The sequence below is a fragment of the Haliotis rufescens genome, unplaced genomic scaffold (genome assembly GCF_023055435.1).
Source record: "Haliotis rufescens isolate VD_foot unplaced genomic scaffold, xgHalRufe1.0.p SCAF_6, whole genome shotgun sequence".
Classification (NCBI taxonomy): Eukaryota; Metazoa; Mollusca; class Gastropoda; order Lepetellida; family Haliotidae; genus Haliotis; species Haliotis rufescens.
Genome location: NW_025964334.1, coordinates 53,640,464 through 53,658,739, shown reverse-complemented (window position 1 = coordinate 53,658,739; position 18,276 = coordinate 53,640,464). Strand labels below are relative to the sequence as shown.

The 18,276-nt window shown below is 44.6% G+C and overlaps 1 protein-coding gene across 1 annotated transcript; it reads left to right on the top strand.

Moving 5' to 3' along the window:
* Nucleotides 1-16,064: 16,064 nt before the first annotated feature.
* Nucleotides 16,065-17,390, top strand: LOC125374870 (soluble scavenger receptor cysteine-rich domain-containing protein SSC5D-like). Its single transcript, XM_048386554.1, has one exon. It carries the CDS (start codon nucleotides 16,065-16,067, stop codon nucleotides 17,388-17,390), a length of 1,326 nt encoding a protein of 441 aa, XP_048242511.1.
* Nucleotides 17,391-18,276: the final 886 nt, after the last annotated feature.

Below are 18,276 nucleotides of genomic sequence, written 5' to 3'. Positions count from 1 at the left end.
ACTTTAGGGATAACGGCTTCAGTTAGGTATGGGGAGGATGCCGATTGGATGCAGCCAGGGGCTCTTACCTCTTAGACTCACGAGGATGGGTCTAGTGCTAACCGTGACATTTTTTTATTTCGAATCCACAACTAGCGCATCGTGGCACATCAGCGACTTACGGTGCCTGAAGCAACTTAGACACCCTGCCCCACTCTGAATCAATTTGGTTCATATTTTTTTTTAGAAAAGTGAATTTTATTGAGACAAAAAGAAAAAAGTGGGTTTCGAGGAAGCGTTTCATCCATGTCCAAAATGCACCACCAATCATTAGCGAAAAGGTTTAGTTTTTGTTGGTGAAAGGTAGTTTAATCAAATTTGCGAGTACATCAGATGTCAACTTTCTAGAATTATTCAATGTTTATATCCGAATCTTTGTTTTCTTGGCACTGTTTCCATGTGCAATTGAGACTTGAACATTTACACCGGTGCCAGATTAAACACGATTAATGCTATATAAATGTCCCATTTGACATCATTACAGCCGACATTAACGGTAAATATTTGGAACTTTTTGGATATAAAAAAGTAACAAACCATAAATCTCCTGCCAAAAAAATAAGCTAATGATAAGAACATCCCACGACAGAATCATTGAAAACATATGTTCGTGCACACACGTGAAATAATGATAAAAACATCTTTAATTACTCCACCTGACCGGGGCGAGGAGTTGCATGCACTCCGCAAGGTTGTGTGAGGCAGTCTTATCGATGGCGTCATACGAATATTACGTGTGCGGAAACTACAAATACAGTTGCACCATCTTTTCTGGCACAGGTGTGAGGTTCATCTGGTTATTTATTACACAGGTCAAACATACGGACCGGGAAGTTATTCCGTTTCTCAGTGTAGCCTTGTAGGACTAACCCAGCGTCGGTTTTCACACCTCAGGGGTATTAGATGTAATTATGCCTCGTTCCATAAAGCGATCGCAGCGCTTCGACTATGGTAAGTCAACGAGGGGTGCGGGAAAAGTTCTCAGCCTATCTATGATGGAGTGCCTTGCTCGAGTTGTTGTTCATTATTTTTCAACATAATCTCCTCCGAGGTCCAGACTCTTCTGTCACGATCACAAACGTAAATGAATATTTCAGCACTGTATTTTAGAACCTAGTAGGTAGGCCGTAACAGGCAACCAAGATTGGGTGAAGTGCTAAGTGCACGAGCGCGCACGTGCATCCTACCCGTTTATAAGCGAACGTCTCGGACTGCCCGACTTTTTTCAACCATCATCAGCCCAAGAGGTTTGCAGCAGGGAAGCTGGAGTACAGATTGTAATCTGTCGTTGGATGGGTGGTTTATTCACTTATTGATGGTGGCATGGCAGTATCCAGTTAGGCGTGTGGGTGGAGCCTCTGTAAGGTTGGTTGGTTGGTTGGTTTGTTGTTTAACGCCGCACTCAGCAATATTACAGCTATATGACAGCGGTCTGTAAATAATCGAGTCTGGACCAGACAATCCAGTGATTGATATCATGAGCATCGATCCACGCAATTGGGATCGATGACATGCATCAACCAAGTCAGAGAGCCTGACCACCCGATCCCGTTAGTCGCCTTTTACGACAAGCATAGTCGCCTTTTACGACAAGCATGGGTTGCTGAAGACATTCTACCCCGGATCTTCACGGGTCCGTTGGATGGGTGGTTTATCCACTTATTGATGGTGGCATGGCAGTATCCAGCTGGGCGTGTGGTTGGAGCCTCTGTAAGGGTACAGTATGTCCTAACCCCTGGACCAGATAGCCGAGCAGCAGGCGATTGCTGTCATTGTGAGAAACGCATGGCACGTTCAGCACCCGATTAGCAAACAAATATCTGTTTATATTTCCAGGTATCTCCAGCGCCTATGTCACAACAGTTCAAGTAATCTATAAATATCGTGTAGCTGTTTTGTGTACAATAAATTTTGGAAGCTTTCACATTCCGATGCTTTTCCTGAGAACCAGTCAGACGTTGTAACATCTTCTGTCCACGATGCTGGAGTGTCTGGATCCCACTGGTGTATAAAACTTGGCGAAGTAAAAAATCTTCCAAAGCATAACTGACTCAATCATCATTTGAATAATACCGTTGGCTTTGTCTGCTTCTAGGGCTTAGTGTTCTTGATTAAAAATTACATTGTTACTGGACCCGTGAAGATCCGGGGTAGAATAGATCTTCAACAACCCATGCTTGCCGTAAAAGGCGACTAACGGGATCGGGTGGTCAGACTCGCTAACTTGGTTGATGGATGTCATCGATCCCAATTGCGTGGATCGATGCTCGTGATCCTTACAGGTGGACTACCTCCAGAAAGGTCAGACCATTATGGCCAATATGATGCTAATCTGCTTAGGCAACTGCGCGAGAATATCTTAAGGTGTGTTGTTCCACAGGAAACAGTACTAGAGCACAACTCGTGTGTCTCCATCATGGCTGCCACGCCTGACTGTGGTTTTGAGCTCAATGAACATCCTCTTAGTCACCAGATTTAGCATCACCCGATTTCCACCTCTTCCCAAACTTGAAGAAAGAAGAGTCATCGTGCAATTTTTTTGTAATTGATATTTTATTTCCGAGTCCCTGAGTACTAAACCATAAAAAGGATATAATTAAATCGAAACAGAAATTTAAGAAAACAAGATTCCGGGGTAGAATAGGTCTTCAGCAACCCATGCTTGCCGTAAAAGGTGACTCTGCTTGTCGTTAAAGGTGACTAACGGGATCGGGTGGTCGGGCTCGCTGACTTGGTTGATACATGTCATCGATCCCAATTGCCTGGATCGATGCTCATGACATTAATCACTGGATTGTCTGGTCCAGACTCGATTATTTACAGACCGCCGTCATATGGCTTGAATATTGCTGAGTGCGGCGTTAAAAAAATAACCAACCAACCAACCACATGTAAAATGCCTTTAGAAGCCCAGAAAACAAAGGCCTTGCCAGCTGATTTGCCTTTATCGGAGGAGGAGACGTTTCCACTGCTGTTGTATAGTCTCTGTCTGATAGTGGTGAACCAAAGAGGCATGCATGGTTACAACTCGCTCAACAGAAGTACCTGGGTCTGCTTAAAAACTCTTAAATTATCACGAGAGATGGTGAACCTGGTGTATTTCTGATCAAAAGTGACCCGTGAAGATCCGGGGTAGAATAGCTCTTCAACAACCCATGCTTGCCGTAAAAGGTGACTATGCTTGTCGTACGAGGCGACTAACGGATCGGGTGGTCAGACTCGTTGACTTGGTTGATGGATGTCATCGATCCCATTTGCGTGAATCGATGCATGTTCGTGATATTAATCACTGGATTGTCTGGTCCAGACTCGATTATTTACAGACCACCGTCATATGGCTGGAATATTGCTGAGTGCGGCATCAAACAACAAACCAACAAACCAACTGATCAAGAGTCTTGGAACCCCGTGTGCTGACACCTTTGTCATACCATGTAATCTATAATATGGTCTCTGGTCATACCCAGTCCATTCCGCAGAAGGTTCTAAGTTCTTTCATGTGGCACGTGGTGAGTCGTCTTTCATCCAACAACGTTGCCGAAGGTCTTCCCGACGTTAGATCATCTCCGAACCTCTGTCTTCCCCTCTTGAACTCTAATGCCAGCCTCTTAACAGTGATGAAAAGAAGTCTAAGTAGGTCATAGGAGTAGTTCAATTTTAATTGGCATGAGCAGACAGTAAACAAGGTAAACATGGTGAATGATGAAGGTAATATGATGGCAGGCACTTATGGTCAGGTGATCAGGTTATTGGCAACATGGAAAGTTCAGGAAAACGTTCAGGAGAAGCTCTGGAAGCCATACTTTGGTTCTAAAACATGGAATTGGAAGCGGAATGTGATCCTAATGAATTATGCAAAAATTTGGAATTGGCATGCCAAAACCGAAATATGAATAGGAAATATTTTAAGGCTTCCTGACAAGTGAACAATAAGGATTGTCATCACCTAAAGTTGACACCATGTAAGCACGGATGACTGTTTGAGTTGTTGGATATGAACAGAGAATGCCATTTCGCTTTGATGCCCATAGAAATGTGCTACCTGGCTGTGTATTTGTTTGAAGTACGGTCTGGAAAGCATGGAAAGTATTGTCCTTAGTTCTTAGTTCATCGTTATTAGTTAAGCTCAGAACTTTTCAGACACCGCTTGTATGTTATAATTTTGTGTAACGATGATAGAGCTGACGAACCAAGGGCTTTAAGACTTTCTATACGATTTAGATATAAGGGCAGTGTGCATAAGAGGGTTCGATGGGTAGATGTGGGTGTTTGTGTTGGTGTGAGGTGAGGTGAAATTGGGTTTAACGTCGCGTCCAAGATTATTGCACTTGTATGTGTGGCTGCTTGTACTAGTCCGGACTGATGCCGATTTATAGTGCTAGCTCACTGAGATACCATGCCGCAGTTTAACATGAATACCCAACTCAGGCACAGTACACTGACTCCGAGCCGACCAGTCCTTGTTTTAGCTCCTTAATGCCGAGTGCCAGAAAGGGTAACACCAAGTACCATCTTTTAACGTCTTTATGTATGACGCTGCCGGGGATCGAACCCCGGACCTTCCACTCTCCGGGCGGACGCTCTACCACTAGACCACGGAGGCGGTCGTGTAGGTGTGAAACGGGTTGAGTGAGTGAGTGAGTTATGATTAACGCCGCTTTTAACAGTATTCCAGTCATATCGCGGCGTGTCAGCTTAATGTGGGAGGAAAGCCCGAAGTGATGCAGGTTTCAGACGTTTACCACTTCGGTGAAACCCACGAGCACGGGTATGGTGCTGACAAACCTAGAATCGCGGCGCCTTAGACGACTGGGCCACCCGTGCCCCCGAAACGGGTTGAGGTGTGAGTTGAAGTTGTTGGGTGGGGGAAGGTTGAGGTGTGGGCGTGGGCGTGGGCGTGGGCGTGGACGTGGACGTGGGTATGGGTGTGAATTCCCGACATGGGCTCAGGATGGGTTGTGGGTCATTTAGGAGTACGTAGGTTAATTTGTATAAGAATATTGGAGTTGGTACTCTGCACTGGCAAAAGAAGTTGTACTTTCCCCAAGCTTTGTTGACACCAGAGAATGATGAGATCATGGTGACCTTGATCACCAGTTGGGCACCTGAGCAAGGTCAACAGCTTGTACTTGTCAGACATCCGACAAGAGTCTACTCGTTTGCAGTAAACATCAGCCATATCGGCTGCAGTTATCTGACCAAACCTCCCCTGTGTTGTCTGAGCGTTACGTTAGAACCACCTTGTCCTAAGTTAAACAATGTATATCGTATAAAAGGGCTGGTCTTTTCAGCTGCCGTCAGTTTTGAGAGGATGTTTACGCTGAAAGCATCTCACAAATCACAACGTTCACTAGCCAGTATATCCCTCCTCACCCCAAAAACACAGGTAGCAGGCACCTGTATTGTGAATCCACAAAGACCATCTGTTTGTCTTGGATCTAACATTGCTATATGTTTTAAGAATCTGACATTAGTGTTTTTCTTGTAAGGTCATCACAAAGATGCTGGTTCAGTTACCTGAAATAGCTATCTCTATAATTAAACAAAGCTTACAGTGCAGAGTGTGATGTTGGTAGTCTAAAGGTTTTTTTGCCTTAAACATGACGGACACGAGGGCCATATATGTCCCTCTGTAGGATTCCAGACCAGAACATGTCCTTATAAGGACCTTGAAGTTACCGTTTATTAATAAATAGATAGATAAATAAATAAATAAATAAAGTTTCACAAAACCCTTTCCATATACAATAGAACGCTCTTCATGAAGCAGAGTCGATAGTACGATTCCGACTATATCATAAACATGCGTTTATGAATCACTATCAAATAGTGACGAAACAAGGTGTTCATGAAAAGGTGACCGTATGCTGCACAACTTCTGTCACAAACACATGCAAAGGCAGGTCAATTGTTCAATGATGCATACTGACCTTAAGGAAAAACCGAAATTCGCCTAAAAGGAAGTTGATTAATGTTCCGACTGTCAATCACTGGTCGGTCTGGTCCAGGACTATGTGTGTTATGGCTGGTATAACATGTTCCATTTCCTCACTGACACGTCTGTCTCATATTGTGTTGTTTCCTGTAATTCTTTTTGCAATACACTACCAGGCAAAGGAAGTATACACATTGTCTTGGAGAAACAGGGCAGTTTCATGTCGAGGTTCAGAATTTACTGTCGGGAACATAAATATGCAGGCACGGGGTTAAGCAGGTGAACCGCCTCCGTGGTCTAATGGTAGGGCGTCCGCCCGGAGAGCGGAAGGTCCGGGGTTCGATCCCCGGCCGCGTCATACCAAAAGACGTTAAACGATGGTACTTGTTGTTACCCTGTGTGGCGCTCGGCATTATGGGGCTAAAACAAGGACTGGTCGGTTCGGAGTCAGTATACTGTGTCTGAGTGGGGTATTCATGTTAAACTGCGGCATGGTATCTCAGTGAGCTAGCACTATAAATCGGCATCAGTCCGGACTAGTACAAACACACACACGTACATGCACGTCGCTATATAAGTGCAATAATCTTGGACGCGACGTTAAACCCCATTTCACCTCACCGTTAAGCAGGTGAAAGAACAAAGTCAGTTGCTTTCTACGTAAATACCTATTAACCTACTAACATCCCAGAACGACCTTATAGCGATTCCTCTAACTGTGGGTCTTGGTTTGAATGTTACTTCTGAAATAAACTGACAAAAGAAAGAACATTGGTATATAAGTTGGATTTGACCAAAACACTGGAAACGTTTACAAAACGTTACTAGGCTGAGTGAGTGAGTATAGCTTTACGCCGCTTTTAGCAATATTCCAGCAATACCACTGGGCTACCCGACCGCCCCTACTAGGCTGAAAACAGTCATCGAAACACTGCCAACTTAAGGTCCAAAACACAACTATGATATCCATCAAATACATCACGAATAACCTTTTCTTGTTTGTTTCATTTTTAGGCACGCCAGAAACCTATGATTGTGGGTTCGAATCCTGGTTCGCCCCGATTATGTTTCTAGGTTTGTCAGCACCATACCCGTGCTCGTGGGTTTCACCGAACTGGTAAACGTCTTAGACCTTTCCTCCCACATTAAGCTGACACGCCGTGGTATGACTGGAATACTGTTAAAAGCGGCGTTTATCCCAACTCACTCACTCTTTTGCCCGGCAGTTTAATTCATGTATTCGATCTTGTATACATAAACCATTTGTATACATAAACCATTTTCAATGGGTATATTTTATAGGGGTCTTCACAATCGTCATGGGTTAATTTGCGGTGCTCGAATTGTAGTGCTTGCGTGTCATGCCGTACCCCGATAATAACCACGGTAGACCACTCTCCATTCCAGGCCGTACCAGTCATTTGTTAAAGGCCTTTATCAGTCCTCATTGTCTAAGCGGGGCACGGCTGGCCCAGTCGTCTAAGGCGCCGCGATTCGCCGTGCAGAGTGGCGTCCCTTGGGCACGCCAGGAACCTATGAGTGTGGGTTCGAATCCCGGTTCGCCCCGATTATGTTTCTAGGTTTGTCAGCACCATACCCGTGCTCGTGGGTTTCACCGAAGTGGTAAACGTCTGAGACCTGCATCACATCGGTCTTTCCTCCCACATTAAGCTAACACGCCGTGATATAACTGGAATACTGTTAAACCTAACTCACTCACTCACTCACTCACTCACTCACTCACTCACTCACTCACTCACTCACTCACTCACTCACTCATTGTCCAGGCAATATAATAACCTTTAGTGCTGGTCGGTAGTAGCACTGTTGTCTAAGGCGCTGTACATAGTTGGTCTTTTAACATTGAAGAATCGTGGGTTCGAGTCCAAGATTAATCTCCATTGGTACTCTTGGTCTGTCAGCACCCCAAAAATGTTCCTGGACGTCGCCAAAGTACCACACGTCAACGTCTTGCGACTAAGAACAAAAGATATTAGAACATCATTTCTTGTCAATGTTCATGCCATCAAGTGATTTCGGAAACTTGATATTTCATGAATGTATTCGATCACGCGCTAAAAGTGTGTTTTTTCAAGATTTGCAAAATATCATTTACTTACTTGCAAAAATATACTTTCGTTGTCGGAATAAAACGTCCGTTGGCGCACAATCAGTCTGGTCGAACGGAAGCATTGATGAGCTGAGGGTAGCCTAGTCGTTATAGCGATCTTTCCTCACAGCGAGGGCCAGGCTTTGATCACACACACACACACACACACACACACACACACACACACACACACACACACACACACACACACACACACACACACGGGCACACACACACACGGGCACACACACACACACACACGGGCACACACACACACATACACACACGGGCACACACACACAACACACACTCACAATCACACTCACACACACACACGGGTACAAAGTCGGGTGTTTCCTGCCATGATGATGCTGGAATAAGGCTAAAAGCGGCGTAAAAACATACTCACTCACCTTGTCATAACCAAAATTTGCTTTCATCGAAATATATATAGTCACGTATCGATGTGAACAATATATATTTCAACTTCAATAAACAACTGAACCAGAATTGTCTTGTCTTGTTTTGTGTCGTTTTCACAATATTCCAGCCATACATGACGGCTGTGACTGACAGGGTACGGACAGGTTAGCAATGTGTATATGATGTGTATTTTAAACAGACTCATCTACCTGATACTGTTTATCCCGTAGCAGCTTACGTCCTAATGCCCATAAATATTTAAGAATTTTTTAACGCACTTGTTTAATTTAGGAAGGGCGAACCCATCCTGTTTCCTTTTGTAAACGACATGTCTGAAGTATTCCAAAATAGCTGGTTATTTGAACAAAGAAGCACTCATACATCGCTATATCCGCCCGATGATGAATGAATTCAATTTAAAATGTCTTAATATTTAACTCTTATCTAGCGGATAATACAGTCAAGACGCTATGAAAGACAAATAACTCTTAGCCTGTATAGGATGTTCTCAGTGCAATGTTGCTTTTTGTGTGAGTCAGTGTTGACATGTTGGTATTTTTTTTTTTTAATATGTTTGTTGTTGTTTTGTTTTGTTTTGTTTGGTTGTTGTTTAACACCGCACTCAGCAATATTCCAGCTATATGACGACGTTCTGTAATCGAGTCTGATGTCATGAGCATCAATCCACGCAATTGGGATACGATGACATGCATCAACCAATTCAGCAGCCTGACCACCCGATCTCGTTAGTTGCCTTTTACGACAAGCATTGTCGCCTTTTACAGCAAGCATGAGTTGCTGAAGACCTACTCTACCACGGATCTTCACGGGGCGTTTTGTTCTGTGTGAGAGGATCTTTGATTTGTTTTGATTTGACTGTGTTACGTGTTGATTCCCAAGCTGATACGCGAAGGTTGACCCAGAAATTGATTCGAACAGAATTATATTGTGAAATCAGAAAGTTGCAAGATGAAGGAAGACTCAACAAATTATATGGAAACACACAGGCTTAGGTCTACACTCATAAAATGCCATACAATTGATGAACTATGTGGCAGCAGCAACAAATAACAGCCTCAGTTATACCGACAGTTTTGGCAATTAGGTGCCTCACTCTGGCAGTGTGGGTTCGAATCCCGGACGGGACTCTACCCAAAAAAGTACGAGAATCTGTACTTTAATAAGAAAATGTTGACCACTTTCTAAATGGCATTGTGAACTCACAAATATTTCATGGGGTGAATTTACCACATGCATTAAGTGTTTACTATGATACCGAAATGCTGTAACCTTGTAGACAAACATATTAAAGAGAATTGGCAGCGTACGGTAAACTGGATGGAATCATTGCCGTCACACTCAGTCTGAATGCATTCAATTAAAGTAGTTTGTGTAAACATGATCTTGAAAGTTATACTAAAATATTTTAGATATAAAATCTATTGTTGAATTGTTGGCACCATCAAAGGCATCTTCCCGAGGCAAGAGCGTTAACTGACTATCAAAGTCCAGTTTCCATCCTTGCCGAACTAGGCTGGTATTATGTAGTTACTTTTTTGCTGGACTAACGAGTCTATGCATGGTCCAATCAAAATCGCGCTCCGAAATCGAAATCCGGTTCGTAAACTGTCATGCAGATTTCGGTCGATTGCAGGAATTGCAAAGCATGTGCACTGCTAACTCGTTGTCAACAGATATTTTCCAAATCTTTTCATGTTTTTAATCAAGGTGCTCACGTGATTTGATGCACTTCGCGATGTAAGACTCGTTTTATCACAATATATAGATCTTGATTATCGATCAGATAAATTGACTTGGCACCGCCGTTTTGTTTGAAGCAAATGCAAGTGATACGTGAGGTGGAATCTGATTGGTCCATAGGAGAGGCATAGAAGGGACATTACTCGTAATAGCCACTGGTGGCGCTACGATCGAGCCCAGGAATCCCAGCATAGTTCGGCCAGGGTGGAGACTTGACTTTTAAAGTCAGTTAACTCTCTTGCCTCGGGAAGATGCATCAAAGGAAGATGATATTGCATCAATGTGCACCATCTGGACACAAGCTATAAGCCCCCTCAGCAAAATAACTTTCTTGTTAAGTTCATCTATTGTCTTTTCGGTATATTTGATGATATAGTCAATCAGTTACTCCAGTCATGGTTTGCCTGCACCAGATTCGACAACGGAATCTACATCATAACAGTAACAGCAACTGCGTCCACCTCCCTTGTTTCTTCTGCTTCAAACAGAAACACGTGGCTGACGGGAACGACGCTACAACGTTTAAACCTCCAGTTTCAAACAACATTTACATAAAACCGAATGAAAAGAAAATATATCAGATTGTCTGGAATCGACCATGAGTTTCCTGTATACGGTTTTGGAAGCAGCTCGGATGTTCAAGGCAGCGCATTCCTCCCATAAAACCAGACATCGCTGGGGAATTATTTTTGTGGCTGAGCGTTTATAGGATTTCTACTCCGGGTTAGCTTCCCACAAATATCTGATAGTTCAGAGAATATACAGGTATCGACAAAAACAGCCTAGTGAAACTACACACAGGTAAAAGCGAAGTTTCCGCTGTGGTATTTTGGAATCTCAAAGGAGAAGATGGTGCGTTCCAGAGCTGCGTCAGGCGCAACTGATATCGATATTTCCGGCTACGGCATTCTGCCCACGTTTATTTATTCGTGTTTATATGTTCATCCGATTCCGCTTGATTTTCAGATTCCATACTATTGGGGTTTTCTTGCATTCCAACCTTTTGCTTCACCTTCATATGGGAGGTTACTCTGACTGACGCGTAGGAGCGTAAACTAATAGTTTGAAATTTTAACTGAAATACAAATAGGTAATTGTTTTTCCCCTGCCGTTGTGAGGCTACGGGGTAGAAAACGTCTTCAGCAACCCATGCTTGCCATAAAAGGCGACTAGGCTTGTTGTAAGAGGCGACTAACGGGATCGGGTGGTCAGACTCGCTGACTTGGATGATGCATGTCATTGATCCCAATTGCGTGGATTGATGCTCATGTCAATCACTGGATTGTCTGGTCCAGACTCGATTTTTTACAGACCCAACATATAGCTGGAACATGTATTGGGGCTGCGTTCAAATAAACAAATATATATACTTTGTGTTTGGAATTAGCATACCAAATTAGTAATGTATACCGAATGCTCTTTTACCCGACCGGACCTTCCGCCTTATGAACCAATTACCGTTGATAGCCTCTATATTGAAAGGGGCAGTATAATATATGCGAGATGCGTTAATCCACGATTTAATAAAAAACAGGGACTTAACATCCTCTTTATCCCATGGCACGCATTTCGCAATCTTAAATTACCTGCCCTTGATTTTCATTAAGATTTTACCGACCAATCAAACGTCGAGATAAGGAAAAAGGAAATTGGTAAGAGAGGTAACTCAAGTGCATAGAAACCAAAGCCACCGCAATGGAAGCAATCAGTTTTTTATGGACATGAAGACATCCTTTCTCCTCCTAAACGTTGAAATCCTCGCAAACTCTATCGTAGCCAATGGCCGCTATGATGTTGATATCGGCAACCCAACATTGAAGCTCGTTTGTAACTCGCATTCTGATTGGTACGTTAGACCTGGTAGCGTAGCCAATCAAATTAACTGTTGATGGGTACCTTAGACATCTTATCTTTGATAATCAATAAATTTGGTTTTTTTTCGGCACGAAGTACAACATTTCAAACATGGTAGGGTCATGTGATTGCAAATTCATTTCTTACCCACTCTTCAATGAACCAATGTATTTTTACACAAAATTACCAACTAAATTTAACAACATTTCAAGTTTCAATTACATAAAAACAACCTCGATATAGTTTCTTTTGCCCCTCAGTTTATATCGGGAAGGACCCGTGAAGATCCGGGGTAGAATGGGTCTTCACCAACCCATGCTTGCCGTAAAAGGCGACTATGCTTGTAAAAGGCGACTAACGGGATCGGGTGGTCAGGCTCGCTGACTTGGGTTGGGTGCGGGGTTAAACAACAAATAAACAAACAAACTATATCGGGACGGTCCTAAATGTCGGGGTGTCGCTGTAATGGACTGTTCTCTCTGTTCCAAGCCACTCAGGACGTTTACAAGACATTTTTGGCAGGTTTTTTCATTGTTTGAGTGTTCCATAATGCATGCACCATTTCTTTTAGACCTTTGTAATCGTCTACTCCAAACCTATTCTTCCCAAGAAAGCTATTGTGCATGAAGAATGTATCTTAAGATCTGTTGGGATATATCGATAGCGCTGTAGACTTCTGCAAGCCACCTGTTCCACGTGGACATCTTGATTTGTAAGCAACGGTACTGCCAGCATCACAAAAACACAACTTATGTATCTTTCCTTGCCAAAAGGTACCATCGACTTCAGCAGCAGGGGTAGCTTCAGGCTAGACTCGGTTCATCCCGTGGAAAGGTCAAGGCAGGTTCCATTGTGCTTACTCATGTTCTATAACTGTTATTAGCCGATGGATATGTATTCTTCTACAGTAATCCATGGTTCGACACCTACAAAGGTACAATACGTCAAGGCTATTCTAGGCCTACCCTGAGACGACAGTGTTGAATTATTGTTAAATGCGAAGGAAATCTCACTCACTCTTCCGATTTGTGATTAGATTTCAATCAGTGAGTGAGTGAGGATGGTTTTACGGCGCTTTTAGCAATAATCCAGCAATATCACGGCGGGGAACACCAGAAATGGGCTTCACACATTGTACCTATGTCGGGATTCGAATCCGGGTCTTCGGCGCGACGAAGCTTTAACCACTAGGCTACCCGACCGCCCCAGATTTCAATCAAGATTTCCTTGTACTTTCTATAACTCCAGTTCAGGTTCCAGGAGGAGTGAGAATTGTATTTCGCCGCTTTCAGTAATAATGTGCATATCTATTTTGAGCCAACTCCACAACGTAAAGCACGCTCGAAACGCTACATTATTCTCCTGGTCAGTGGATCAGCGTGCACTTGATTTTCATTCTCAGCTCCCTAGGGAGTATACAACTTGGTGCTCGTCCGTTTGTATCACAACATTGGGATTCACAAATAGTAACCAAGTCTGGATTCGAACCAGGATCTTTGGCGTTACGAGCGCGTCTTGATCAAAAGTATATCTCCCTTACACACACAAACGAACCGTGAAGATCCGGGTTAGAATAGGTCTTCAGCAACCCATGGTTGTGTGGATCGATGCTCATGATGTCAATCACTGGATTGTCTGGTCTAGAATCGATTTTTTACAGACCGCCGTCATATAGCTGGAATATTGCTGGGTGTGGCGTTAAACAACAAACCAACACACACACACACACACACACACACACACACACACACACACACACACACACACATTTTAAAGGTATACGATCAGGTTTACCGTTATAGACATTCGTCATGTTGGCAGGCTAGATTGGTGATTTTGATAAGCCAGCCAACATTTGTCTATGTATGTTTTAATATATGTTTGCTATTTTCAGTTTTCACCGTCGGTGAGTATATTCAAGTTATTTATCGGTTGAGTTGAAAACTGACTTAGTCGTGTTATTTCAGAGAGTTACAGTACTTGTATAAACGATTCGGGAGGTCTGTGAAACGGCTCGCTTTGATCTACGTGCGATAGGAAAGTCGTTTTTCATTTAACTGTTTGTTTTGGTATACAGTTAGCTTGTGCAATTACGTATTTGTTCAGTTTGTAAACATATCATACTCTTGTTCAATAAACAGCAGCCAATTGGTTATATTGTGTTTATGTTCCCTGGAGTGTGGAATTGCCCTTCAACCAAGTATACGCTCGTCAGAACCTTACATGGAAACAAAATACCTTTAGGGGAATGGTTGTAGAAATGTTCTTTTAACGCCTTCGACAGAATGAAAACACCAATTATGTCAGTGTCCGCGGTTTGTCGAGCTGTGAAACGTCTTTTCATGGTCTCTAACATCAACACGTTGAATGAATTTCTTTGTATAAAGATCTCTTCGAAGTATTTGTAAATGGCTCATGCAATTTTGTGCAGTGCTGTGATTGAGCATGGTTTTATGTCATTTTTAGCAGAATATGTGTATGAGTTGTGTTTTACGCCGCTTTTAATAATGTTCTGGTAATATCATGGCGTGTCATCTTCATGTGGGAGGAAAGCCCGAAGTGATGCAGGTCTCAGATGTTTACCACTTCGGTGAAACCCACGAGCAGGGGTATGGTTCTGACAAACCTAGAAACATAATCGGGGCGAACCGGGATTCGAACCCACAATCATAGGTTTCTGCCGTGTCCAAGGGGGGCAAAACAGCGAAATGCGGCGCCTTCGAAGACTGGATCCCGTGCCTACTTCAGCAGAATGTGTGACAGTACGATCATCGATCCCACAGGAAGGAATTGGTCTTCAGCAACCCACCCTTGACGACTAACAGGACGGGTGGTCAGGCTCGCTGACTTGGTTGAAGCATGTCATCGTCTACCAATTGCGTAGATTGATGCTCATCTTTTGATTGTCTGGTCCAGACTCGAGTATTTCCAGGCCGCTGTCATATAGCTGCAATGTTGCGAGGCGTGAGCAAAATCTACACCGCCATTGACTTGTAGTCAATGGGGGCCACACGTGTTCACTCGATCCTTATTTTCGTCGGTTCTTACGGTGGGTAACACCAAGAAAGGGCATCAGACATACATGATTCAGATCGGACACGTGTTCTCAGCGTGAAGAGCGAATAAAGCCAGCACTTGGCTACCCAGTTCCTGACATGACCGTGAGTGATTTCAAGTGAAGACGACGATTAAGCGATCGGATAAAATAATCTCCTGCGGTGTATTGGACTGAAATCGATTTAAATTTAAAATATATTATTAATTTCTTTTGTCATAAATTAATATACGTGAACACAACGAGAGGCCGATGATATTGATCCATTTAGCAGTGGTAATCATTTGCAATCTCAGTTTCGAAATATGAGTTTGTCTAACTGTAGGTCCCTCGAATTTTGATGACATACAAAAGCTTGTCCCAACACTGCCACCATCCACGTGTCCCAACACTGCCACCATCCACGTGCCCCAACACTGCCACCATCCACGTGTCCTAACACTGCCACCATCCACGTGTCCCAACACTGCCACCATCCACGTGTCCCAACACTGCCTCTCTCCACGTGTCCCAACAAACTGACATCAGTGAGAGGACAGGCACCATCTTGTCCCAACACTGCCACCATCAACGTGTCCCAACACTGCCACCATCAACGTGTCCCAACACGGCCACCATCAACGTGCCCCAACACTGCCACCATCCACGTGTCCCAACACTGCCACCATCCACGTGCCCCAACACTGCCACCATCAACGTGTCCCAACACTGCCACCATCAACGTGCCCCAACACTGCCACCATCCACGTGTCCCAACACTGCCACCATCCACGTGCCCCAACACTGCCACCATCCACGTGTCCCAACACTGCCACCATCCACGTGTCCCAACAAACTGACATCAGTGAGAGGACAGGCACCATCTTGTCCCAACACTGCCACCATCCATGTGTCCCAACACTGCCACCATCCACGTGCCCCAACACTGCCACCATCCACGTGTCCCAACACTGCCACCATCCACGTGTCCCAACAAACTGACATCAGTGAGAGGACAGGCACCATCTTGTCCCAACACTGCCACCATCCACGTGCCCCAACACTGCCACCATCCACGTGTCCCAACACTGCCACCATCCACGTGTCCGAACACTGCCACCATCCACGTGTCCCAACACTGCCACCATCCACGTGTCCCAACACTGCCACCATCAACGTGTCCCAACACTGCCTCTCTCCACGTGTCCCAACAAACTGACATCAGTGAGAGGACAGGCACCATCTTGTCCCAACACTGCCACCATCAACGTGTCCCAACACTGCCACCATCAACGTGTCCCAACACTGCCACCATCAACGTGCCCCAACACTGCCACCATCCACGTGCCCCAACACTGCCACCATCAACGTGTCCCAACACTGCCACCATCAACGTGCCCCAACACTGCCACCATCCACGTGTCCCAACACTGCCACCATCCACGTGCCCCAACACTGCCACCATCCACGTGTCCCAACACTGCCACCATCCACGTGTCCCAACACTGCCACCATCCACGTGTCCCAACACTGCCACAATCAACGTGTCCCAACACTGCCACCATCCACGTGTTCCAACACTGCCACCATCAACGTGTCCCAACACTGCCACCATCCACGTGTTCCAACACTGCCACCATCCACGTGTCCCAACACTGCCACCATCCACGTGTCCCAACACTGCCACCATCCACGTGTCCCAACACTGCCACAATCAACGTGTCCCAACACTGCCACCATCCACGTGTCCACAAACTGCCACCATCCACGTGTCCCAACACTGCCACCATCCACGTGTCCCAACACTGCCACCATTCACGTGTCCCAACACTGCCACCATCCACGAGTCCCAACACTGCCACTCTCCACGTGTCCCAACACTGCCACCATCAACGTGTCCAACACTGCCACCATCCACGTGTCCCAACACTGCCACCATCCACGTGTCCCAACACTGCCACTCTCCACGTGTCCCAACACTGCCAGCATCCACGTGTCCCAACACTGCCACCATCAACGTGTCACAACACTGCCTCTCTCCACGTGTCCAAACACTGCCTCTCTCCACGTGTCCCTACACTGCCACCATCCACGTGTCCCAACACTGCCACCATCCACGTGTCCAAACACTGCCACCATGCACGTGTCCCAACACTGCCTCTCTCCACGTGTCCCAACACAACACCCAAATCAGCACACTGCTCCCCTCCCTCGTGTGCCCCGCGCCAGTTTGAAGCTATTTACAGCCTTATTAATAATAAACCTCAAGTGTCATTTGTTAGTTTGCCAGCATTGCTGAGGCGAGATTACAAACACAGATATTATTTTAGTCAAAATAGTTCAACAGTGAGACGCAGTACACCTCGCTGGAATATAAAGTATTTGTTGTGTGAGTACACATACGCAGTTTAAACGAGTCGGGTATCTGCTTCAGCGTGGGGATGGAATGCATTTGGTACTTTTATGATGTTTATCAAGATGCATTAACTCGGTATTTATGAAATAATTGATTGAAGAGTAAATGGCATAAACAAATGTTCCAAGTAGATGTGTGGCGTTGGTTTTAGGCATTTTACTTAACACTTGTAAAATCTATCAAGCCATTGATGGAATTCCGTTTTGTTCTGTGTTAAGTCGGATTTTAAAGCGAATGACAATGGTGTTTAAAAGTGAGTGAGTTTGGTTTCAGGCTCTATTTACGTTACTTGTGATAGCTTAAAGACGGAAGTGGGATTCTAAGATCAGTGAATATGTACATGGCAAAGGGACGCCACTCTGTACACTGTTGCTTAATGAAACATCCAAACGATGAGTTGAGTGAGACACTACTTTGAACAGCAGTCCAGTCAGATCACGGCGTGTCAGCTTGATGTTGAAGGAAAGCAAGAAGTGATGCAGGTTTCAGACGTTCACATCCACAAGCTCGGGTATGGTGCTGACAAGCCTAGAAACATATTCAGGCGAACCGGGATTGGAACCCACAATCATAGGATCCTGGCGTCCACAAGGGACGCAACTCTGAACAGCAAATTGCGGCGCCTTTAAAGATTGGGCGACACCGTTCGGATTGACAGGTCTTCACTGTTGTAGAAGATTTGTGAGTATGTTGTTTAACGCCGC

Excerpts from the sequence above, each read along its gene's own strand:
- LOC125374870 (XM_048386554.1), top strand. The coding sequence starts at position 16,065 with ATGTGTCCCAACACTGCCACCATCCACGTGCCCCAACACTGCCACCAT.